Source organism: Durotheca rogersii (genome assembly GCF_024521655.1).
Source record: "Durotheca rogersii strain YMJ 92031201 chromosome Unknown GGS23scaffold_1, whole genome shotgun sequence".
Taxonomy (NCBI): Eukaryota; Fungi; Ascomycota; class Sordariomycetes; order Xylariales; family Xylariaceae; genus Durotheca; species Durotheca rogersii.
This window is the reverse complement of record NW_026251232.1, coordinates 2,734,496-2,758,845: the sequence shown is the minus strand read 5'-3', so window position 1 is coordinate 2,758,845 and position 24,350 is coordinate 2,734,496. Positions and strand designations below refer to the sequence as shown.

The window sequence follows — 24,350 nt, the reverse complement described above, 5'->3', positions numbered from 1 at the left end:
CCCCCGATGTTTTACGCCCATCCTACTGTTTCTACCCATTACCTACACCTCGCCGACTCCCCTCAGCCTGTATTCATCCGCCAGCCGCCAGGGTCTTCCATCCGGACGCAATGGACTACCGCTCGCCGATAGCTGATGACGACCACCCGGCCGCTGTATCCCCTTGGGGATCCTCGCCGCCCGCCTCGCCGCGCCGCAACGAATCCACCATCCATTCCTTAGGCAGTGGCCACCCCCCATCGTCGCCGTACCAGTATGCCACCCAAGACTCCAGCAACGGATTCGCCCACGAAGACCAGGGTATTAATGCGTTCCGACGGCCCGGCACCGCCAGCAGCACTACTTCTACGCCCGCCTACGACCCTTCGCCCCAATCGGAACCCTCGCAGCAGTCCAGCCACGGAAGCGAAGCAGATCAACAGCACCACCACCACCAGCAAGGCTCGCCGCAACAACATCCGCCGCACGGCAGACCTCCCGGCGAGGGGTCGGCGGCAGAACCGGATCTACAACCGCGACGGCCTGCCGGCCCTATATTTAAATTACAAGCCAAAATCACGGGGCTGGAGCGAACTGCCCGCAAGGATCCCATATTAAGATTCGATGTGCATGTAAGTAGTGAACGAGGGACATGCGCCGGACCTGGCTAACGGAGTACACGCAGACGAATATACCCAACTTCCGAACTACGCAGTTCCGCGATGTCCGCCGTTTACATTCCGAATTCGTCAAACTCGCCGAGCACCTCATATCCGCCAACCCCGATGCCATAGTCCCGGCGGTGCCGCCTTCGGTGACGTCCGCTGGTGCCGGGACCGACGAAGACGAGACGAGGGTCAAGGCGCTGATGCAAAGATGGTTCAACTACGTGTGCAGCAACGAGGTCCTCATGCGGGACGATGAGATGGTCTTGTTTGTGGAGAGCGATTTCGGGTACAGCCCGATGGTGAAGAAGAAGCAGCCGGCGACGGGCGTGCGGAGGAAGCTGCTGAAGCAATTCGCCCCGCCGCCCGACGATACGCCCGAGCTATCCGAGGCGCGGCCCATAGTGAAGCTCTTCTACCTAGGCTCTATGGACGCGGGGCATAAAGTCGACCGGCTGGTCAAATCCCGCAGAGGTACGCCGACTCCCACCTATCCGGTCTTGTCGCGACGATGTCTATCTGCAGAGAACTAACCGGGGCGGGGTGGCGAGGGAACAGGACTCGGGCTAGCCGAATCCGACTTTGGCGTCAAGCTGGGCTCGATGCACGTCCAGGAGCCGCACCAGGGGCTCGCGAACGCGTACCGGAAGCTCGGCAAGATCGTGCAGACGGTGGGCGACTACCACGCGGCGCAGGCGACGGCCGAGGCGACGACGCTCAGCGACCCGTTCCAGTACCATTCGCAGGACGCCTTCATCGTCAAGGAGACGCTGACGAACCGGCAGCTGCTGATCCGCGAGTTCCTGCAGGCGCAGGAGGGCACGCGCAGCAGGCGCAACGCCGCCGACCGGCTTAAGTCGGCCTCGAGCGTGCGGCCGGAAAAGGTCGACGAGGCGCTCGCCGCCCTGCAGGAGGCCGCCGCCGCCGAGACCGAGCTGATGCAGAAGACGACCCGCGTGTCCCAGAACCTCGTCCAGGAGCGCCGCAGGTGGTTCGCCCGCACCGCCGCCGACCTGCGCCTCAGCATCCGCGAGTTCGTCACGCGCGAGATCGAGGCCGAGCGCCGCGCCCTCGCCCTGCTCGAGAGCGCCCGGCCCGACATCCGCGCCATCGACGCCTCGGGCGGCCTCAGCCGCCTCGGCCGCGAGGCCCACCCGACCGTGCGCCGCCCCAGCCTCGCCACCAGCCAGGGCCCCAAGGGCGACGCCTGGAGCGGCGTCCCGCGCCGCACCGACCGGAGCAGCATGTCGGGGAGCTTCATATCGAGCGGCGGGGCTACGGCCGCTGCCACCACCCCCGACGACGACGACGGCGACAACGGCAGCCAGCGCCCCGGGTCCCGGCCGCTCAGTGGCAGCGGGTCAGCCGGGGGGCTCCCCGGCGTCGCCGAGGAGGACGACGAGGACCGCGTGGACGCCCGGAACGCTGCGAGCCGGCTGGCGACGAGCACGTTCTGAGGACGTTTGCCAGACGAGAGCGTCAGCCAACCAGCTGATTAGGGGAAGCGCGGGGTCATACAAATAGCAAAGAATAGGGGTTGATTTTTTTTTCTCTTTCTCGCCGCGACGAGAACAATAAAAAATTTGCAGCTTGTTGTATACCTAGCGTTATCTATACGTGGAGTGTCTGTGTTTCACGGGTCGAATTCCAGTTCCCCTCTCTACCAAAGCGGGACCGTCCTTCGAGCAGAGGACCCGCCCTGGGATGTAGGTCTAGAGTCGTTGTGCTCAACTCGGAAAAAAAAAAAAACTTGGTAACCGCATCGGCCTGACGACAAGTAGGTGGTAAGCCCGCGGCGCCTGGCCGCATTTTCTGTTGCATACGCACTTGGCTCAGTCATGCCGGTTTAAAGTCGATTAGCATCTTTGGTATCTGTCACGAGTCCCAATAACAGATCACGGGGTTGATCTAGGGGGAAAACGCTCGTCAGCTAATCGGGAGGTAGGTATGGAGGGCGCAATAGCAGAGTAGCTCCCATATCTGAGAGGACGCTACTATGCGGATGCTGTAAGAAGGTGAGGCAGAGATAAGTAGGTACCTAACCTGGTGGCTAGGGTGTTGTTGTTTCTACCTACCTACTTTCTAGAAGAGGCAACCGAGCCACGATAAGCCAACGTGGGGCGGAAGACCAAGAATCGGAAAGCCAGGAATCGGAAGCATCATGTAGCATGTGAAAGCTGCTTATTCTCTACGAGTATTATTATCTCCGTATAATATTGCTCAGATTCAATTCGCGAACCACACGATGCGCCGCTGCCGCCTCTAAGTGGACCGGCCGGTGGGACCTCGTACCTCGATCCCTGACTGACTCTTGCGGCCGCGCGCCGATATCATCTCTCGATCCGTCAAGTTACCCTAGGGCGCCCTCTCGATACTTGCCGCCCGTTCTGGAATCCTTACGCGGGCGTGATGGATGCAGTAGAGCCCACTTTAGCAGCTTTTCGAGTACACCCTCAGCCGAGTCTCATTTCTCCCTACCCCCATTTATTGAATCTCGGCCCTCTCTTGGGTTATTTTACTACGTCTTACTGACCCAGAGTCATCCCGCTTGCCAAGCGAACCACATTTTTCCCTCGCCGCGCCCCCCTCTAGCTCTCCGCGTGCACGCACTCATCCCCCAAGCTCGTAACTGAATCTGGCACTATTACGGCTTCCGGCTAGGAACGTGCAGGAGAGACGGGAGAAGAGAAGAGGGGGGGGAAGGAAAACCGAAAGGAGAATAAGAAGGGGGAAGGAGAGCACCATGATGGAGCAGGGTATGTCTATAGTCGTGTTCAATATGCTGCCAACATCAGTCCAGTCACGGCTCCCGGCTCTGCAGTCGCTACGTCGGCCCGCCGCCCTCGACCTATTCTCCCCCCGGCGCCGAAAGGAGCTACCGCAAGACGACACCGTGCCGGGAGCTCTAACGAACAGCGACGAGGAGCCGGTCGTCGAATTGCAGGCATGCACAGCGGCGACCACAACGTCGACAACGACGAGCGTTACGAACCGCACAGTTGGCGGAGGGGACGGTGCGAAGCTTTCCGGTGGCCTCGATGGCTACGTCCCTCGTCTAGGTATGGGCATTAACTGGCGGTATGCTATGCAAGGTACGGGGTCTCGTCTCCTGCGGCTTTTTTGCTCGCAGAATGATCTATCGCTCAAGTATTGAGACCCAGCGCGGTAGGCTCCTACTTGCAACACTCCGCCTCCCAGGAACGAGAGGATATGGCGTTTGCGCGGAAGTCGTACATCGATAGCGTGGCGTACATGCTCAAGGCCCTCCCCGGTGACATGGACGACCACGAAGTTAGCATTATCCAGCGGGCGCTACCCAAGTCTTGCGCACCAGACACCCCGCAGAGCCAACAGGACGGGGCGGCCACGATCCCCGTCCGGGCCGACCGAGCAAAAACGCTTCTACGTTTCGCTGTCCAGGGCTTCGTCGCGGGCTTCGTCGTCCTCTTCTACACCCTGATGTCCCTCCTCGCCGCCGTCGTTCGCGCCGGGGCGCACTACGAGCGCCAGTATAACATCGCCGAGCACCTCGTCTCCCTCGGGGTCGTTCTCACCACTGCAGTCGGGAAACAGAGCGGTGCTTTGAGTGGGAAGAGTGAGTAGAAATGCCCAGTCTTGCCTATTTTACTCTTCTTCTCCAGTCTCCACTTCCGCATGAGGGCAACCCTCCTCCCTCTCGTACCCCTCTACCCCGGAGCTCGTTTCGGAACCATAGACTCGGGATGCGGCCCTCGAACCCTGGCATTCTGTTTGTTGCCCCGTGCGGCTGGAAATTGCTAATGCAGTATGTTCCAGTCGGCGCCATGAGCGAGGGCAAAGTAGGCAGAGTGGTGACCGATATCGCAGCGTGGACGGTAGAAGGCGTGGCCGGAGGAATAGAGGATGGCATTGGACAGGGTTTGCATTTGATCAAGCAGTAGCAGAAACGAGACACGATACCATTGATTATTATGTTATTTATTAAATAGGCATGGCGCGTGAATAGAAGGCAAAGGGAGGGAGGGGGGGTTCCGTTATTGTTATCAATGTTGGCTCCCGCAAGCACGTTTGAGAGATCCTGAGGTCCGTTGAGCGATTTTCGAGTACGGACGCACAGAAATGCCCGCTGCTTGTGTAGCACCCTCGCGGGTCTTTCTAGTTGGCGGCCATGGTGTTTCCCCGTCAACATGCCTGTAGCGATTTTGAATCTATCGGACATATCTTTAGATTTGAGCATTGCTGCCATTCGCCTCGACTAGACTTTGATCTAGGTATGGCAAGCTCGTCGGATGTGAAAACAGGACATTGAATATACGGTCTTCGTCGATTCGAAGCTATGGCGCCCATCGAGCAGGTTGTCGCAGGTGGTGCCACTATTGTGCGTGTTGGGTGGACTTCTCTGCCGCTATCTTGGCCTCCATCTTCTTCCTCGCTGCTAGGATCATGTCGTCTCGCCGTTTCCGCAACGATGCCTGTCTCTCGTCCCGGTTTGAGCTCCACGCCTTAGGCTTGGCAGCGGATTCGGGGTCTCCTTTGATGCTGACTTTGTCTTGCAGCTTGTACCTGGTAATCAAGTCAGGCTCGGCAGGCCTCGGCGGCGCTTTGGGAGCTAGCGATTGTGCCGTTGACAACGGACGCAGAGAAGCCGGGGGAGGCTGCGGCTGGTAGGTAATAGGGGGCTTGGAAGAATAGATATGTTAGTAACGTCGGCTTCAATAGACAGAGGGGATAGTTGAGCAGTGGTGCCGTAGCTGGGGGACTTACGGTTTCTATTCGTCCCGACAGTATCCTCTCTGTGGTCACCGCGATGTTCCCTCCGTTGTGGCTCAGATCCCAAAGGACAGTCCTACGGTCGACCTGGGGGAACATCTGCTGTATTCGATCGACGGCAATCTCTCTGGCCCGCGACGCCGATTGGGTATCCCGTGTTTGCCGCTGGGGCGGGGCGGGCGACGAAGAAAACAAGTAGCGGATGATGAGGCCACCGATGACCACTATTAGAATTAAAGAGGCGAGCGACACCTGTTCATCTGCCATCTTCTCCGACCTTCACTGTGACTGATGGAGTTTCCAACGAGCGTCTCGACGACTTAACAACCTATAATCGCTGCACGAGGCGTAGTAGGGGAGAAGAAAAAAAAAGGAAGCTCGAGTGGGCAGATGGCGTTACAGCGGATCGTTGATGGGGCGTTTTGATGGAGGTTAGGATGACGTTCCCGCGAGGAATCCTTGGAGGAGGGTTTTCTTGCAGGCGCCTGTCCTGGGCATGTGTGGACTAGGGCGGAAGTTTGGGACGCAAGTCGCGTGCCATATGTAATATAGAGGCTTCTGGCGGGCGGATACGGTGGGTTCGAGTTGTTACCGGGATCGCCACAATCCATCGGGCGACTTTGCCTCGCCTCTCTCTAAGAGAGGTACCTCCTAGGTATCCAGGTATCTCCATGCACCCCCTGAGAGGTATTAGGTAAGACAATAAGGTACGGATATACCTGGCTTTTCCTCCTGTGCCAAGTTGCCATGATCATCCCGTACTACCGGTAGGTTGATTCCCTCAAGGATCTCAACAAAGGGATCGTAAAGGTCAGGTGTCCAGATGCCTATTATTTGATATTTGGCCTGCACATCTACCGAAGACGTATATCTTCAGGTTCATGCACTCTTCTATCTGCAAGTGTGGTGACGGCGACCCGAAGTGCCTCAGGTACCTCCTAAGCTACCTCCCTCCTACCCGCCTGCCTCTTGGAGTTGGGTGCCTGGGTGCCTCGCGTATTGTTGGAGAGCGGCGTCTCAACGAACACAACACATACCCCTATGGTGACTTATCAGATGGAAATATCCGTTGGCACTGCATACCTAACTACCGATTCCATAGAAAAGATACAAATAGTAACGAGAGTTTTTCGTCACCTGAAGCCAGCGTAACACCGGAGGAAGAGCGAGCATGGCCACGCGGAGCATAGAGGACACGCTCAGGGAGGCCAAAAGTCAGTGGGATCGGGGGATCGCGTCCCTGTGCGGCCCTTTCGGGGATCAAACAGAGAATGCAGACATCTGTGGTAGTTACAGCAACCAATTAGCGAATGATGCTTCATCAGAACATCGTAACCCTCTGCAAGCTGGTGGTGGCCCGGTTTGGCAGGGAGAAGGTGAGGGCAAGATAGAGGGGGGCCCAGGATTCTGCCTTTTCTGACCGCTCCCTCGTCAGTATATCGACATCTGTATACAGGTATATACGCCAAGGGGGTAGCACCTACACATACACGTAGGTGCCTGCTCCGACGTACCTGGGTACTTAAGAGACCCTTAGCCCTACAAGCCTCAAAACCCCCCGCCTGCCAAAGAAGGTTGTTCTAGGAGGGGGTATACATGGAGGTGGCTAGAGAATAAGTACCTTATACCTTCAACCTGGCCAGCTTGAGGAGAATGGCCCCTCTTTTGAATGGATTGTATACTAGAGGTAGCCAAACCGAAAGACGACAACGAAGAAATGATCAGGGCCTGCCTAACGATAGGTACACAGTACATATCATGTACGCCAAGCCCACAAGTTCCATCATCCAGCTTTGTCTCCATGTACCCTGACCCCCCTTCCCCTGTTTGTTTTTATTGACCTCAATCGCGTTGGCAACGAATTTCATATAGGAAAAATCCGTTGTAGATGCCTTCACCACGCAACGGCAACGAACATCACCGACAATTTACATGAGGACCCAACTGGATTTTCCAATATGAGGGTTACGGAGGTGATAATAGACGTATGTGCATCCTGAGGTATCCACAGCTGTGCCTGCTGACCCCGGGTCGTCTCGAAGGGCTTCAAATCGTACGCGGTCAGGACGGTCATTTCAGGATGGTACGCAAGCCGTCACGGTTTCCCCTGTCGCATGGCTAGGGCTGATGTCGCGTAGGGATGAGAGCTTCAATTCGATCACTGGCCTGAACGGCAGTGGCAAGTCCAACATTCTAGATGCCATCTGCTTCGTTCTCGGCATCACGAACATGTCTACCGTTCGTGCCCAAAACTTGCAGGTATGGAAGGCAACCCCACCGACATTGGCAGTCTCGCGCCCTCTTACCGTTCCCGTCTAGGACCTCATCTACAAGCGTGGGCAAGCCGGCGTTACGAAAGCGAGTGTTACTATCGTCTTCGACAATCGAGACAAGGTGAAGTCACCGATCGGCTTTGAAGAATACGCGACAATCAGCGTCACGAGACAGATCGTACTAGGCGGCACCTCGAAGTATTTGATCAACGGGCACCGAGCTCAGCAGCAGACAGTCCAAAACCTCTTCCAGTCGGTACAACTCAATATCAACAACCCCAACTTCCTCATCATGCAAGGTCGAATCACCAAGGTTCTAAATATGAAGGCGGTCGAGATTCTAGCCATGATCGAAGAAGCGGCTGGCACACGGATGTTCGAGGACCGGAGGGATAAGGCACTGAAGACTATGGCTAAGAAGGAGATGAAGCTCCAGGAGATCACAGAGCTGCTGCGCGACGAAATCGAACCCAAGCTCGAGAAGCTGCGGACAGAGAAGAGAGCGTTTCTGGATTTCCAACAAACCCAAAACGACCTCGAGCGCTTGACGAGAGTGGTAGTCGCACACGACTACATAAAGTACCAGGAAAGGCTTCAGCAATCCGCCGCCGATCTAGAGAACAAAAAGCAGCGCCAGAAAGACCTCGAGGATTCGGCAACCAGGCTCAAGAGCGAGATATCCCATCTAGAGGAGGATGTCAAGAGAGTCAAGGCGCAAAGAGATAAAGAGCTGAGGAAAGGGGGCAAGGCCCAGGCGCTGGAGGACCAGGTCAAAAAACATTCCAACGAACTGGTCCGGTTAGCTACCGTCATGGATCTGAAGAAGTCTAGTAAGACCGAAGAGGAAGAGCGGGGGACGGCGGTCCAGAAGAACGTCGCTGAGTTGGAGGCTACGCTGAAGGAGAAGACAAAAGCGCATGAGAAGATCAAGGCCAAGTACGACGCCGTGAAAGCGGAGAACGAAAAGCAAACTCATGAAGCGGAATCGAAGGAGGAGCTGCTCCAAACGCTGCAAACCGGCGTTGCATCCAAGGAAGGACAGGAAAGCGGTTACCAAGGGCAATTACAAGACGCAAGAAACCGGGTGGCGAACGCTGCTACGGTGCAAGAACAGGCAAAGATCAAAATCGCCCACCTCGAGAAGCGCATCAAGGAAGAAGAGCCCCGAGCCAAGAAGGCCAAGGAGCAAAACGCCGGTCTGCTAAGAGATCTAGAGGGTCTCAAGACCCAGTCGCAGAAGCTCCAGGCTCAGCTTGCGAAGCTCGGCTTCGAGCCGGGACAGGAGGAGGAGATGTATAAGCAGGAGTCAACGTTACAACAAGCGATTAGGGGCTTGCGCCAAGAAGCAGACGCCCTCAAGCGCAAGGTTGCCAACATCGACTTCAACTACGCCGACCCAACTCCTAATTTCGACCGCTCCAAGGTCAAGGGGTTGGTCGCTCAACTCTTCACCCTCGATAAGGAACACACCAGGGCCGGCACCGCTTTGGAAATTTGCGCTGGCGGCCGCCTCTATAATGTCGTCGTCGACAGCGAAGTCACGGGCACGCAACTGCTCCAGGGCGGGAAACTGCGGAAGAGAGTCACCATCATCCCGCTGAATAAGATCGCATCATTTACGGCCTCGGCGAAAACCATCGCGACAGCACGCGACATCGCACCCGGGAAGGTCGATCTAGCCCTGTCGCTCGTGGGATATGACGACGAAGTGTCTGCCGCGATGGAGTACGTCTTTGGCAACACCCTGATCTGCGAGGATGCCGAGACCGCCAAGAGGGTGACCTTCGATCCGAACGTACGGATGAGGAGTATCACTCTAGAAGGAGATGCCTATGACCCTGCTGGCACGCTGTCGGGCGGAAGCGCGCCTAACTCCAGCGGCGTGCTCGTCACGCTGCAGAAGTTGAACGACATCAACCGCCAACTTAAGGAAGCGGAAAACTCTCTGCGCGAACTTCAATCCAACATCTCGAGAGAGAAGGCGAAGCTCGACCAGGCTCGGAAGGTTAAACAAGACCTCGACCTGAAGGGGCACGAGATTAAGCTAGCGGAGGAACAGATCAGCGGCAACTCATCCTCTTCCATCATCCAGGAGGTCGAGAATATGAGAGAGACCATCGTACAGCTTAAGAACGAGAGTGCCGAGGCTAAGAAAAGGCAGTCGGAAGCTGCCGCCGATGTCAAGAGGATAGAAAAGGACATGAAGGACTTCGAGAACAACAAGGACTCGAAGCTGGTGGAACTCCAAGCCACGATAGACAAGCTGCGCGCGACGCTAGCTAAGAACTCGACTGCCGTCAAGTCCCTGCAAAAGGAGCTCCAGAGTGCCCAGCTAGACTCAGAACAAGTCTCGAGCGACCTCGCCGCGGCAAGAGAGCAGCTGCAGGAAGTAGAGCTGGCCATAAAATCGCAGCAGCGGGAGATCGAGGACCTGGTGAAGAAGCAGTCGGATCTTCAGGAGACCCACGACCTCGCCCAAGCGGAACTCGACAACGAGAGGGCCAAGCTGACAGGTTTCGACGACGAGCTGCACGCGCTCGAGGAGGCGATCCGGTCGAAGAACGCGCGAATCACCGAGGAGGGCCTCGAGAAGCAGAAGCTGGGCCACCAGGTAGAAAAGTTCCACAAGGAGCAGCAGCACGCGGTGCAGAGCGTGGCGAGCATGGAGCGGGAGCACGAGTGGATCGCGGAGGAGAAGGAGAGCTTCGGGCGGGCGGGGACGCCGTACGACTTCAAGGGGCAGAACATCGCGGAGTGCAAGGCGACGCTGAAGACGCTGACGGACCGGTTCCAGGGCATGAAGAAGAAGATCAACCCGAAGGTGATGAACATGATCGACAGCGTCGAGAAGAAGGAGGTGTCGCTGAAGCACATGATGAAGACGGTGATCCGCGACAAGCGCAAGATCGAGGAGACCATCGTCAGCCTCGACGACTACAAGAAGAAGGCCCTCCTGCAGACGTGGGAGAAGGTCAACGGCGACTTCGGCCAGATCTTCTCGGAGCTGCTGCCCGGCGGCAGCTTCGCCAAGCTGGACCCGCCCGAGGGCAAGACGATCAACGAGGGCCTCGAGGTCAAGGTCTGCCTCGGCAAGGTGTGGAAGCAGAGCCTGACGGAGCTGAGCGGCGGTCAACGGTAAGAGCCCAATTTTCCCTCTACCCCCCCCCCCCCCCCCCTTTTTTTTTTCTCTCTTCTCCTCTTGCACCTCCTCCTCTCCCCCCTCCGCTGCGATTGCGCACGAAAGATTCTCGTTCCGAGGCTGACGGCAGATCCCCCCCCAACGACAGATCGCTCGTGGCGCTGTCGCTCATCATGGCGCTGCTGCAGTTCAAGCCGGCGCCGATGTACATCCTGGACGAGGTGGACGCGGCGCTGGACCTGTCGCACACGCAGAACATCGGGCGGCTGATCAAGACGCGCTTCAAGGGGTCGCAGTTCATCGTCGTCTCCCTCAAGGACGGCATGTTCCAGAACGCGAACCGCATCTTCCGCACCCGCTTCAGCGAGGGCACCAGCATGGTCCAGGCCCTGACCGCCGCCGACTTCAAGTGAAGCAAGCATACACGCGCGCGCATCGGTCCCGCGTGCCCGCGTGCGCGCTGCGCGTCTGCGTCTCTAGCTTTTCTTCGTCTTGTCCCCTCCTCCTCCTCCTCCTTCTCCTCTTTCCGAGACGGCTCGGGCCGGACACCTTTTCCCCCGCCCGCCTCCTCTCGGCACGGGCAGAAAAAGGGGGGAGGGGGGCGATATTATCGGATATGCGGTGGCTGGCCGGCCCTGGGCGGAAAACGAAGAGGGGATAGATAGGCAGGCCCGGTTTGATGACCATGACACGACCCCCGACACCCACTGTAGAGCAGTGCTCGTTCTATTCCACGTCTTATGATTGAGCTGGCGCGGAAGGGAATACATGAGGAATGAATCGGCACAGGCACGGCACGGCTCCGTGGCCTTGCGCGCACGAACTGTCTACGCATAAATCTGTGTTTTTGTATGTGTATGTCTCCGGTAACGGCAAGCGGATTAGGAGATAGCTACTCGTTTCTGGCCAGTTTTGGTTGATAGCGCAGTGGCCCGCTATGCTAGGCTTGAAGGGAAACGGATGGTCTTGAGATCAACTCATCGTCTCAAGATGGCTCATCCTCTAATCAGAGAGCATGAATACTTCGCCCATACAGTAGTACATTATCTTGTCTTGCTACCTATGGCTTCTGCTCTACTCTTACATAGGGAGGAGCGTATCTCTACTGTACACAAACTTACAGCGCGACTCTCGTCGCGCACACTCTCCTTCCATCCCTTATTTCCTATTTCCTCTCTACCTTTGCATCCTGAATATTAATAATAAAAAAGGGGGGGAGGGGGCGCGCAAAGTACAAAACGTAGCAGCCTCGCCCTACTGCTTAATGTACAGATGCTCACCCGTTTTCTCGACTTCTATGGTCATACCGACGGCGATCCAGCCGGTGCGGTCCTCACCCAGACTAGAGTCGAACAGCGGTGTGAGCTGCATGCCTAGGCAGCCGTTGAGCGGGGCGCCTTCGTCGACGGCCCGCTTCGCCCTCAGGGACCTGTCCGGCTCTTTCGCGTGGCGGAACCCGTTGTTCGGATCGACGTTGGGTAGCTTGCATCTGACGGTTCTGCACGACACGTGGAACACGGCGTCGTTGTATAAGCCCGAGCTCCCCGGCTTGAGCCGAATCTGTTTCCACGTCTCTTCCTCGTAGGCTGCGGCGCCCGAAACTGTAGATACGCGTGAGATGTGGTGCTTAAAAAAGGCACGCTTTTTAGTCTGGTGCAACTCACTGATGATGTTCGGCCGGAATCTTAGCACGTTGAGCTCTTTGAGGTCATCGTCCTTGGGCACTTCTGAACTGAACTGCTGTACGCTACTCAGGTTCATCAGATGGAGGGGATACTGTGTTTGGCGCCGTTAGTATAACACGCCGGCGGTCGAGAGCCCGCGGGTGACCCACAGCATCCTGAAACCCCGTCACAGGTTGGTAGCCGGCTTCTTCTCCGCTTGGGGCGCATCGGTGAACCTCTCGCAGCGCGTCCGGGTCGATCCTGAAGAGGCTCAGTTTGTTGCTGACGCCTAGATATCGTCGCAGCTCGTCGGGAACCTCGTTTTGCATGTTGAGGGCCGTGACGGTGTCCCTCCAAATTCGGACTTGGTCAAAGGTATAGCCCCTTTCCTTGATGTCGGCCTCGGACGGGAAGTCCACCGGTATTAGGACCTCTATCTCGGGTTCGGCGGCGCGCCCCCGAGCAAGCTTCGCTTCGATGACGGAGTAGATACCGCGCCAGCCATCGCTTTTCCATGGGAAACGTATGATTAAAAATGCCTCGGTGGACTTCATCGACTGCTTCCGCAGCTTCATCTCATCTGGCAGCCAGAGGTCGACGGTGACGTTTGCCAGTTTGGAGAACTGGCGCTGCGTGATGAACTCCCACTTGTGCTCCGACTTTGCCGCGTGCGTCGCATCTATGGCGACGGGGAAAGGGCTCTTGAGCTGAGCAAACGTGAAGAGGCGATCATATTGGAGTCCCGAGGGCAGGAACCTACTCCTCTTCAGCTCGATGCCTTTGCACGACTTGACGGGGTAGATGGCCAAGCTTTGGACCTTGGGCGGTTCGCCGGCCCGCGGGGCGTGTTCGGCGGAGAATTGACTCTTCAGATTGCTCTTGGAGCCCTCCACTCCAGCCTTCGTGTGCGTCTGCAGCAGCGCATCGCTCTTCTGAAGTCCGACGGGGGGGAGAATCAGAACTACCGGAATCAAGAAGGCGAGAATAGTCATAGACAGCAAGAAGACGGCACTGAAGTCCAGGTTGAGATTCTTGAGCGTATAGGGATTGCTAGACAGGGATTGATCCATGGTGTGCGACGTGTTTAGATTGATGACCGGGTTAATTGGACAAGTATGTCGCGTCTATGGTGCTCCTTGGCCGGCAAGAAGCATATATCCTCGGGATTCCGCACAAATGGGTACACACGCGAGTGGTATACAAAGGAAATAAGAGGAATACGGCCACGGCGAACGAGAATGCAGCGTGCCCGGATTCTCCGTGTCGACAGAAATAAGGAAAGGGAGGTTGAGAAGGAGAGAATTGGGACCGTTGAGAGAGCAGCGCGGGCGCAGCGATATCGCGGCAATCCTTTGAAACAGATTGAATATCTAAAAACGGGCCGAAATAGTAACTAGCAGCACATGCTGTCACAACACGTGACCCACAAGCCGTAAGCGTGTCGGCTTAGTCAGCAGAAGTTACTCGGGTCGTCGAGGGCGGGGCGTATACAGGGAGGCCGGTTTCAATACCGCCAGTCCCTAGCAGGTGGGTTTGTTCCTTGCTACTGCTAATTGCCTTGTTGCGAAATTATTGCCTATCTACAACTATTCCTACTACGCAGGTAGTACCTACGTGCGTGCGTACTGATCCATTCTCGGATGGGGAGAAAGGGGGCGAAGGGAGGAGGAGGAGGAGGAGGGGGGGTTCTCACCAAGCAGCTAACCAAAGTACCCAAAGATATATAGGTAACCTAACGAGATCTTGATCCTCCATGCTGATGGATATGCAGGAGTATCGTTTCCTCAATCGCCAGTTGCTGTGGCGCGTACCGCAACGACCCGACACGGCGTGTGGTGGCAATGACGAAACACACTGGATGTCGTAACTGGATGGCGTAGCAGTCCGTGGTCGGGATGTGACAAATCATCACCCTTCAGGGCGGATGGAGGCGAGGGAGGCGAGCGGCGAGGACCTCTGCTCGACGGAATCCCGAGTTCTTTAGGGACAGCCTCCGAGCGATATTGCCGGTACCAGCCCAGGATTTTAACGAGAATTGCAGCAAACGAACCTATGACATATCCCCGACGGGCGACGAGGAGGCCGTCGTGCTTATGCGGTGGTGTGAAGGTAGCACCGGTGACACCCCAACTATCATCAAGGTGACGTATCGGCTGAGTAAAACTTCTGGAATTATCGATAGGGAGGCCGGTATCAACATAGCAAGTTCGTCATAAAACCCGAACAGCCATCAGGACCAATCCCAAGCTGCCCTGGCCCTCAGGGTGAGCCTGCCAGGCGGCGCATGGCCCTCTCCGTTGAAGGAAGACCCCCAAGGTATGCCGCTGCCGCCGCTGGCGATGGAACCCGACGAAGTGTAGGGCGCCGTGCGTTTCGGCGTTAGGCATCGAGACAGAAGCGTGGCGGGCGGAGAGGTGCTCCTGCAAGGCATCCCGGGAATAGCCAAATAGTGAGATCGGAGTGACGGGATTTCCGGGGTCGAGCTATCGGGTGCTATACTCAAACGGAACAACGGTCTGCCACTGGTAACTAACCCCTGGGTCCGGAGATATCGGGATAGAATTCACCCAGCTTATGCAAGGTACCAGGCACCTTGCCCAGCGGATAGTAGAAAGGCGTGAGCAATGATGAGACCTGGTATAGAATTCCCGGCTCCGTACGAGGCTGGAGGCTGGCGGCCAGGAGACGCTCACCGCCAGTGCTGGTGACTCCGATTACAGCGACCAGAACGGATTGGGAGGAAGCCGGGTGACGGACTGGGATATCGAGGTGCCGCTGGTGAGGAGCCCGACGCGCCCTTTAGCGCCCACATGCAGAACTGGCCTCATAATGGCGCCAGTCCGCACGCCAGGCTCCTCTCCCCTCGCTCGAGAGCGCGGCGCGCGGCGCACCTCTCTCGTCGCTTCTGCCAAGGACGCGTTAGCGCGGGAGTGCCTCCGCACGAGCTTACTACAAACGGCCGAGGACGATGGGAATTCGTGATGGCATACCCAAGCCTCAACGATAGGGGATGCAGCCGGCCATTCTCGGTAGGCTTTGCTGCCGGGGTCGGGCTTCTCGTGTGCATACGTACACGTATATGTACGTATATGTAAGTGATAACCAGAAAACAACCCAGCAGTCCACAGTAGTGCTGGGGCTGTCTGGTGGAGGCCTAGGACTCTGCGAGCGATGGCCGGTATTCTCCGCGTTTCCCTTATCACTTGAGAGAAGGGATGTACTGTACGTGGAGGAAGAGAAGAGGCAAGCTACCTAGAATACCTGCCGGCCCAACGTATCTAGACTTGAGATGGGGCTTCGGAAAACGTTACCGTCAGCCTGTGTGTATGGCTGGGAGGTTATGTAGAGCTTATCAACAACAACCCAACAACCCCCCTTGGCCCCTCTCTCCTATGTGTGTCCCTAATCCTCCCCCCCCCCTCTCCCCTCTCCCTGCCCCTCCCCTACTCCCCCATCTCTGCCCGGAGTTCCATGTAGGTCGGTAGGCAGGTGTGTACAAATACTGTCTCCTGTCATCTGTCATATACCTGTCTCGAGTCAAGGTTCATACATCTGTATCCTACTTGAACGGGAAAGCCGCGTAGCATGGCTTCTGGCTAGTAGCATATCCTTGCCCAACGGAAGCGTCCTCTCGTCACAGCGACTTGTCAGGCACCAGCTGAGAGTCACACATACGGTGCGAGCAGGATGTGCAGGACTCTCTCTACAGGAGGCGTGCGTTGTAGAGGCCTATCCAATTTATGCCTATGCAGATCTCGGTAGATCTGAAAATACTGGGCACAGAGGGAAGCCGGTAGGTAGGTAGGTAGGTAGGTAGGCATGTACGTGCCTAGCCAGCTACCTAGCCAGCTACCTAGCTAGCTACTTACCGACCTACGTATTAGCCCCTATCGTCGAAGCCGCCGCACATCCAATGTCGACAAAAGCACCTGGTATGGGAGCACCACGTACGCACCTCTTCTGGCCTACCCTGCCTGGCCCCCTGCATGCCTGTATCAGACGCCCATTTCAGCCTGTGTTGGCACGCATGCATAGCTCGGTAACTAGGGGTGTCAGCGCGATGCCTACCTGGAGGTCCGCATCCCTACTGCATATGGTGTTCTCCCTACCTTGGGGCCTTGACTAGAGGTACCCTGGGCAGGTTAATGACATCCAAGAGGTATCACTTGCGTCCCGGGGAACGACTACGATACGAATCCCGTTCCGGCGGCCCGCACGTTACGACCTGCACCCACCTACCTACCTCTGCCTAAGGTATTAGTACCTACCTGCAAGTAAGGCACCTAAGAGCAGCTGGCAGCTTAGGCGGGTGCCTCTAAGTAGGTCTAGGTAGCTTAGGTTACCTAGCAGCTGGCTCCTCCGAGGGAGGGACATAAGCTCAACCTACATATTGTGTGCTAAGATATGCCTACCTACCTACCTACCTACCTACCTGCCTGCCTGCCTGCCTGCCTACCTATACCTTAGGCACGGGCAAGCTACCTAACGTGACTAGGGTGGTAGGTCCTAGCATGTGCGTAGGCACGTAGGCACGAAGGCACGTAGGCGTGCCTAAGTTCCTCCTATATAACCTGCCTTAGACATGTATATGATCCTCATTAAGAGCTCGGCGGAGGTGGGTGTGCCTGGGTTAGTATAGTCTCTGTCGTATAAAATGAAATTAGTTTGCGGCATATTGCCACGCATAGATATGTGTGTTGCCTATATGTCAGTTATATACCTACTTAGATAGGCACCTGTCTACTCGCATACCTGGGGGATCCCTCCCCGCCAACCTACGACATATAACCTGCTTGATTCTATATCGGCCGCCTTGAATTGTGTGCGCAGACGGCTTAGTAGGAAGGACTGCTACCTGGCCGGCCGACAGGTAGGTACCTAGGTATTACGTGGTACACAGAAGCGGTAGGTAGCATGAATCGGTATTTGTCTCCTGCGCAACCGCCCTGCCTGCCTAGCATATCCGGGACTACATAAGAGGCCCCAGGGGCATATAGGGAGGCACACAGGCTCGTGAATATCACAAGGAATAGAGGCAGATGGATAGGTAGGTACCTAGGTAGGTAGGAGGTAGCCTCGGAGAATGAGAATGAGTGGTATGTCACCCAAGAAGGTACGTGACTCGTGTACCTCGTGTACCTACTGATGTAGGTAACGATGTAATTTTAGGCACAAGCATCATGTGCGTACTTACCTACCTCCCACCTAGGTACCTACGTGAGGAGGCACATATTACTTAGGAAGGTAGGTAGGTATATGTAATACTACCCGTTTAGGTAATGGATTGGGTGAGGAGGAGGCATCGGAGGTACCTGGAGGTAGGTAGGTACCTGCTACCTAATGTACCGCCATACCAGGTAGTACGCGTGTGTGCCCTCTCCCGTATATGGCCATCCGTTCGTGCATGAGACCGCATTCAGCCATACCGATTCGTCCGTAGCTTTGGAGCTCTGCCGTGCTAATTTCCATCGACGCCGTCGAGCTCCGCCGCATGAACAACCGCAATATCGCGATGGCGCTCTAATTATTCTTGTTCGCAGATGGTCCCATGTGCTCGGGAAATTCGCTTTCTCGGTCGAGAGCCGCCTAGCCTGGGGCATCCCGATGAAAGGTGTGAATGCGTCGATGAGTTAGCCCCATCCGTCCCTTGCAATCCCCCCCTATGATGTTTAATATCGTCATCCGGCCGCCGTGGCTGCGGCCGTGCTAATTAGAACAGGGATCGTGGTGCCCCCCCCCCCAACTCGGCCGGCATGATGCATATTTCGCATTTCACAAGCCGCCACAACGTGCCAATGTATTTCCTGGGTTCCTGGGCTCCTAGGTAGCCTTACCGCATCGCCATCGGTGCCGGAGAACAAGTCCATCGCATGGAGGCTTACGCTTGCGACAACCATAGGCCGACGTCTTCTGGAATACGATACCACTACACCATGCTTGGGCATACCTAGTTTCTCCGTGACGATATGGCCTCGCCGGCGCGCCATTGTCCCTATTCCTTGTCGCGGCGGTTCTATCTACCCGCCCGTCCACCCATCCGTTCGTTCGTTTGTTCGTTCGCCCATCCACACCGATCCAAGATCCTATTAGTACTGTGCATGCTGCGGGATGTGACCAGGTGATCCGATACAGGAAGGTTACTTCGTTTCCTCTCCCCCTCTCCCCCTCCCCCCCCCCCTCCCCGCCTCTTTCTTTCTTCGTGAACGAATTGTCGAATTGGGGGGGCTTGCAGATTCGCGACATGGTTTTCCCGGTCACTGGTGTCGAGAGGGTCAACCAGAAGCTAATCCTAGGTGATTCGCGCTATAGGGCACTCGTAGTATGGTAATCCAAACGCGGCGGAGACGCAGGTGACAATAAGCCGGCCTATATCATCAAACCCAACCGCGAGGAGTAGGGCGGTCTCCACGAACCCCCCTTGGTGTTGGTAACAAGGCGCTCCATACGACGAGGAGTGTACCGCGTACTAACCACATTGCATGGATGGCCGGTCTGTACACAGGTAGGAAGGTATACGATACGCTAGCAGGCCCTCCGCCCGTGTTGGTGCTCGACCGGTGGAGAACTCTTCGGGAGCCTCAAACCGTGAAATGTGGGAGCTTGTTGCTGCTAAGATGAGGCTTATTACAGTTCCCGGTCATAAATCGGACACTATAGAGTGATTAGGCTGGCAAGACGGACCTTGTTGGGGTGAACAATTCGTGGACCGCCATGCAATGAATACGTAGCTATAGAGCCCACACTATAGCACTAAAGGGAACTAGGAAACGCGCAGGGCCCCGTAAGGCACTTCTGCAGACTGGTTAATGCTCCCAAGTGACGGGGGTTGGGCGGAGTTGCCTCCTAGGATGTCTCGATGCCTACATGTTCTACCCGTATGTATGTTAGGTACCTCTGTGCTTAACGTAATGCCTAGGCCAAGGCAGGCAGGCAGGCAGGCAGGCCGTGGACGATGTACTATAGGGAACCTCGGGTTGGGTCTTCATCTTCGCAGGTAAACGTAGGCTGCTTCTCCCGTAGAGAGTCCACGGGGGCGGGAAGGATGAACATAAGAACCAGGACGGGGACACACGACTTGGCTTATAAAGTAGGGGCGACGGGGGGCCACCATTCAAGATTACCTACCTACCTACGTATAGGCACCTGTAGACGCCATATATCTACACGATTCAACCCGTTGCTCATCCCCCAGTCATACCAACCAGTATGCATGCGCTGCTGTCACGTTATATACTATATATATATACATATATATATACCTCCTCTACACAGGTACCTAGGTAGGTATTACAAGAAAGTTACCTGTAACCCTCGATGCTCTCCACTTGCGTTACGAGCTTTCCAGAATCGGAGGCGGGCAACTTATCAAAGGTCCGGTGGACAGTACGAATCCATGCCGGTAACTGTAGTAGCATCTGGGTCCACATAGTACCAAACTAACTTCCATATATGTCCATACCTGCCTACCCAAGGTACCTACCTACCTACCTACCTACCTCTACCTACCTACCTACATACATACTACATACTACGTTGTATGTACAAGTAGAACGGCAATATGTAATGTACGTGCTGTGTGTGATTTGGCAAGGGGCGGAAGGGTTGCTGGGTCTCTTAGCTCCCCACCTTGACCTCCTAAGGTTCCTATGTACAGGCCTACGTGAGGTACCTATGCAAGTATGTGATGGGCCTCGACATATGGCCACCACATGTACGTGCAGGGAGTGCCCGCATTGGGTGGTGCGCTAGGTCGGCAGTACGTCCCTCATAGTGCCTTAATGTGTTGTATATAGGTAGGTATGTATATGTAAGCATGTAGTCCCAGCTAACGGGACAACGCGAGCCATCCGTCAATGGAAATACGGGTTCCGCTGGACTCCACGGAAGTCCTATAAGAGGAGCAAGGTACCTACAGGTGCATACCTACCTAGCTCTAGGGTACCTCCTACACACACTGACCTGCCTGGGTACCTAGGTATACATGTGTGTACACATGTAAGGTATGTACGTACCTGCTTCACCCCATCCTGCATATGCACCTATCACCCAATTTTGCAATGTACAATAGGGCAGGGGTTAGCAGGTACCTACCTCCTCTTAGCCTATGTGGCTAGGGGACGCCGTCAAGCCAGATCGAGCAGTTGAAGCAGAGCAGTTGTTAGCCCTACAGACTGTCTTCTCCCTCTCACTTACTCACACTCACTCACTCACTCACTCTCTCTCTCTCTCTCTCTCATCCTCTGGTCCCTCTTCCTCTGGGCATTTCGCTTCTTCGCACGGCGCCGCGACAGCAATAAGGACGGCAAAGCGTGCCCATCGAGTGCTCGGCGCTCAAGCTCATTTTCCGCCGCGGTTGCGGTTGTGAGGTCCGAACATGACGCATGTGTACGTAACTATACGTGTATGTGTGTGCTCTCTGTATCCGGAACCTGGGTCGTGGAGAGTCACCGCTAAGAGAATACCGGGGCCGCACACCTTGGATCCCTGATGCCAGAAATGATACTACCTACCAGATGGTAATGCCATCCTTGTCGCACAAAGGCCCTCTCCCTCTGCCTGCTATGCCGGGAGTCCGGGTCAAAAAAAAAAGTTCAGATGACGGATGCAACGATGGGACGGTCCACACAGACCGCGAACCAGATATTGCAAATTTGAACCCTCTCACCCGTTGCGAGAGGATCATTCCGAACAAGTCCTGCGACGTCCCCTTCTTCTGTCGGTGCTGTGTACGTAGAACTTGGGGCAGGTCACGGCAGTCCCCGTCCGAGAGAAGGAAAACAGAGTGAAGGAGGGAGAGACGATGCTAGTCGAGACAATCATTGCGTCCTCGCCAGGCCCCCCTCGATCAAACCGCGGTCTGCGAGCTGGGCCGCGCAATCCGGTCCCTGTCGATCCCGATCAACTGCGAGGGCGGAGGGCAAAGGAGGATAGTTATCAAGTGGTGGTATTCCCCATACGCCGTGGCAATTCCCGCGCGAGATGTTCGTTCCCGTCTGCGGACGCGGTTTCGATGAAGCTTGAGATGTCTGGCATCCGGGTCGGGCTCCCCAGCCTCCTCGAAAAAGAGACAGGAGCTGTTCTCCTGCTTATCTGGCATACGTACATGCGTACATACATACCAGGCCAAACTTCCCCGTCCCCATGCGTCAGAGTCGTCACAGATAGTCTACCAATACTACGGAGTCGACCCCTTAGGGGGGGTCGATCGATCCGTCAATCAGCTTGCATTCTGCGAATGCACAGTCTACGAGCCTCACCGTTTTTTCTCCCCCTTGTGCTTCCACGAAGTGGGCTGCCTATGCCGGCCCTGCTGTAATGCATATTACATTTGAAATATGTATTCTGGCTTCTCTGGCTTGTGCCGGGGTGCGGACGTGGGCACCCTCCCTCGCCCAGTCCCCGGGGATCTTAGGGGTTCTCTAAAGAGGGACCCCTTGTCGCTGGTAAGTCCAATCAGGAGAAACCGATGGCTTCCCACAGCGGTTCCATCCTAAAAAGGCTCATTCCAGCACCGTTCTGTTCTGCAGCTCGATACATACGTACATACATCTACCTACATACCATGTGTGTGTGTACGTACGTACCCAGCATCGACAGCCACAAGCTAAAATAAGGGCTCTCACGGGCTAAAAGGACCGGGCCTACGACATCACCAGATTTCCGACCATTGACTCGACAAGCCCCCGAGCAACGTACACGCTCCTCCCCCCCCCTCCCTTGAAGGCCCCCATTCTAAAAATGCTTGAGGGACTCCGCCGGTCGATAGTAGACGTTCAACACCGTACCGCCGCGCTCGGTCTTCTAGCTAGCCCCCAGATGATTTAAACATCGGGAGCCTGGTCGCGTTGGGGACGCTACCCGCACCACACTAGGACTCTTTAGTCAGTTCGGTGGCGAGATCTTCGTATTTGTTACAATCAGCTACTTGTAGTGCTACTTGTGGTGGCGCGTCGAGGTGGTGTGTGTGAGAGTGCGAGTGTGAGGGTGCGAGTGTCAGTGTGTGAGCGAGCGTGTGTGTTGTCTGGATGCGCAGAGTGTTGGCAGCTGAAGCACTCAGGCCTCAGGCTCTCTTTTCCGTCTGGCGCGTGTGAGATCAACAGATCGAATACCTCCTGCCAGCCGTCGTTGGTCAGTCAAATTCGCGTGGTAGGATCTTGTGCAGTCCTCCCTCCTCCCCGGTGCGTGTGCCCCAGTTCCCCGCTGCCCTTCTCGCTGGGCAACCCCATGACTGGATGAAGAACCCTGGGCCTGGCCTACCGTGGTCTTGTCCCATCTCTTTGTAAAACGGCTGTTTGACAGCATCCTCAACCTCCTTCGCTCACTGCATATACTAGTTCCTCTCCCTGCGGGTTGGCCTTGCCGCCGTAGATAACGACAAGTCGAAGCATCCTCCGTCGCCGTCGTGGAAATACAACTACTACGACGCCGAATCCGCTTGGCAGGAAGCAAGGGCAATATCAGATGGCTGCGTGTCATCGGTCCATCTCCCTGATATCCCGACCTCTGCCCACCCAGTAGTTACCTCTTCCTCGTCCAGGGTCCATCCCCCCTGTTCTAGCGCCAGCCGGATATCCTCAGGCGGAACAACTCTTATTGCGTACTGGGTGTACGTACTTCACATCGGCCTCTACATACCGGGGGGGCTACTGGGCTAAGGTTATTCGATTTACCCACGCCTTCATTAGATCGTTGTCTCTTCGCAGACGGCAAATTCCTCCAACCCAGTAAAACCTAGGATCAAGGCGGCTCCTGAATACATAACACCTCGAGTACGTACTACGTACTATGTAGAAGTCATCATCATCTGGTCCTCGATGAGAACTCTCCTGGGTGAACCGGGCAGACAGGGTCGGACCGTATCCTTGACGCACACAATCTTACACGCTCATCCAGCGGAGAAAACGCGGATACCCCTAAAGCCATCGACCCTCTCAAAATCTCGATCCTAAAATACTTCCGAATTGACCGACGCTCCGTTGCTTCTCTGTCGTCCATCCGTCCCTTGATATCCGCACGCTTGCTGGCATAGATGGAACTCCCCGGCACTATTAGCAGAAGCTCCCATGCTTTGACGTTGAAGATCTAGTACTGTTGACAATCCGGTCCATCCAACGCCCCTTAGACTCTCGCCAACAGGGGCGGGCCTGAGAGCAGCGAGGAAAACGGGCTTGGTTCGCATTGGATTCCATCAGCATTGACGGACGGTTGATTGCTCGCTAGCATTCGACGTTGATTTTCCTAGGCTCCAACCTCAGCGCAATTCTAAATTGTGGTGTTTCCAGCCCACCAACCCCCGAAGGAGCAACGCGCCGAAACCCAAGACCGGCTCCTATTCTACGGCACCTTGCCCTCGCCTTCTTGGTTATCCGCTGCATAAAGAAGCCCCGCTATAGCTATCATCCCGTCAGCAGATCTTCAAGGCCCTGCTCCTCATAGGTACGGGCTCAGCAACGCTAGGGGAACTCCTGCAAGGTGTACTACTACGTACGAGAGACCCACAACCATTTTATCTTCAAGGCTTCCCGGTCACGGTAGCCATAGCTGTCAAGCTCCTGGATTGGTTGTAACTACCGTGAACGGCACAAGAAGGCCAGTCAAGCCGAAGCACGACAGCGGTTCCGGGAAAACGTCCAGGCGTAAATCGTCCTCTCCTCTGCTAACTACACCTACAGACCATCATCTACATACAAGTCTCCCTCCCTTCCCCCCTACCCTATGAAAACCTCTCATGTTGGGGGAAGACCAGGACGGACGAGTCGAAGTGCCAGGGACGAAAAGGCAGCGCCATAAAGTGTAGAGGTCACGTCGAATAAGCTCATTGGCCCAAAGCATTTCCTACTCGATGATTATATTGGGTCGAATATTCGCTTTCCACCTCAAA

The 24,350-nt window shown here is 55.9% G+C and overlaps 4 protein-coding genes across 4 annotated transcripts; 2 read left to right on the top strand and 2 right to left on the bottom strand.

Moving 5' to 3' along the window:
* Window positions 1-110: 110 nt before the first annotated feature.
* On the top strand, window positions 111-2,740 carry GGS23DRAFT_609269 (vacuolar protein sorting-associated protein Vps17; the record flags this gene model as incomplete). Its single annotated transcript, XM_051520259.1, has 3 exons — window positions 111-611; window positions 665-1,118; window positions 1,203-2,740. The coding sequence occupies 3 exons, from the start codon at window positions 111-113 to the stop codon at window positions 2,099-2,101; spliced, it is 1,854 nt and encodes a 617-aa protein (XP_051377279.1). The 3' UTR covers window positions 2,102-2,740.
* Window positions 2,741-3,387: 647 nt separating this feature from the next.
* GGS23DRAFT_609265 (uncharacterized protein) lies at window positions 3,388-4,968 on the top strand (the record flags this gene model as incomplete). The annotated part of the gene is made up of 3 exons (XM_051520258.1): window positions 3,388-3,736; window positions 3,814-4,239; window positions 4,440-4,968. 3 exons carry the CDS (start codon window positions 3,388-3,390, stop codon window positions 4,562-4,564), a joined length of 900 nt encoding a protein of 299 aa, XP_051377278.1. The 3' UTR covers window positions 4,565-4,968.
* GGS23DRAFT_609263 (uncharacterized protein) lies at window positions 4,968-5,660 on the bottom strand (the record flags this gene model as incomplete). The annotated part of the gene is made up of 2 exons (XM_051520257.1): window positions 4,968-5,302; window positions 5,388-5,660. The coding sequence occupies 2 exons, from the start codon at window positions 5,658-5,660 to the stop codon at window positions 4,997-4,999; spliced, it is 579 nt and encodes a 192-aa protein (XP_051377277.1). The 3' UTR covers window positions 4,968-4,996.
* A 6,175-nt stretch (window positions 5,661-11,835) lies between these two features.
* On the bottom strand, window positions 11,836-14,085 carry GGS23DRAFT_546222 (uncharacterized protein). The gene is made up of 3 exons (XM_051515015.1): window positions 12,640-14,085; window positions 12,470-12,581; window positions 11,836-12,406 (listed from the first exon to the last, which is right to left on the bottom strand). The coding sequence occupies exons 1-3, from the start codon at window positions 13,537-13,539 to the stop codon at window positions 12,060-12,062; spliced, it is 1,359 nt and encodes a 452-aa protein (XP_051377276.1). The 5' UTR covers window positions 13,540-14,085; the 3' UTR covers window positions 11,836-12,059.
* Window positions 14,086-24,350: the final 10,265 nt, after the last annotated feature.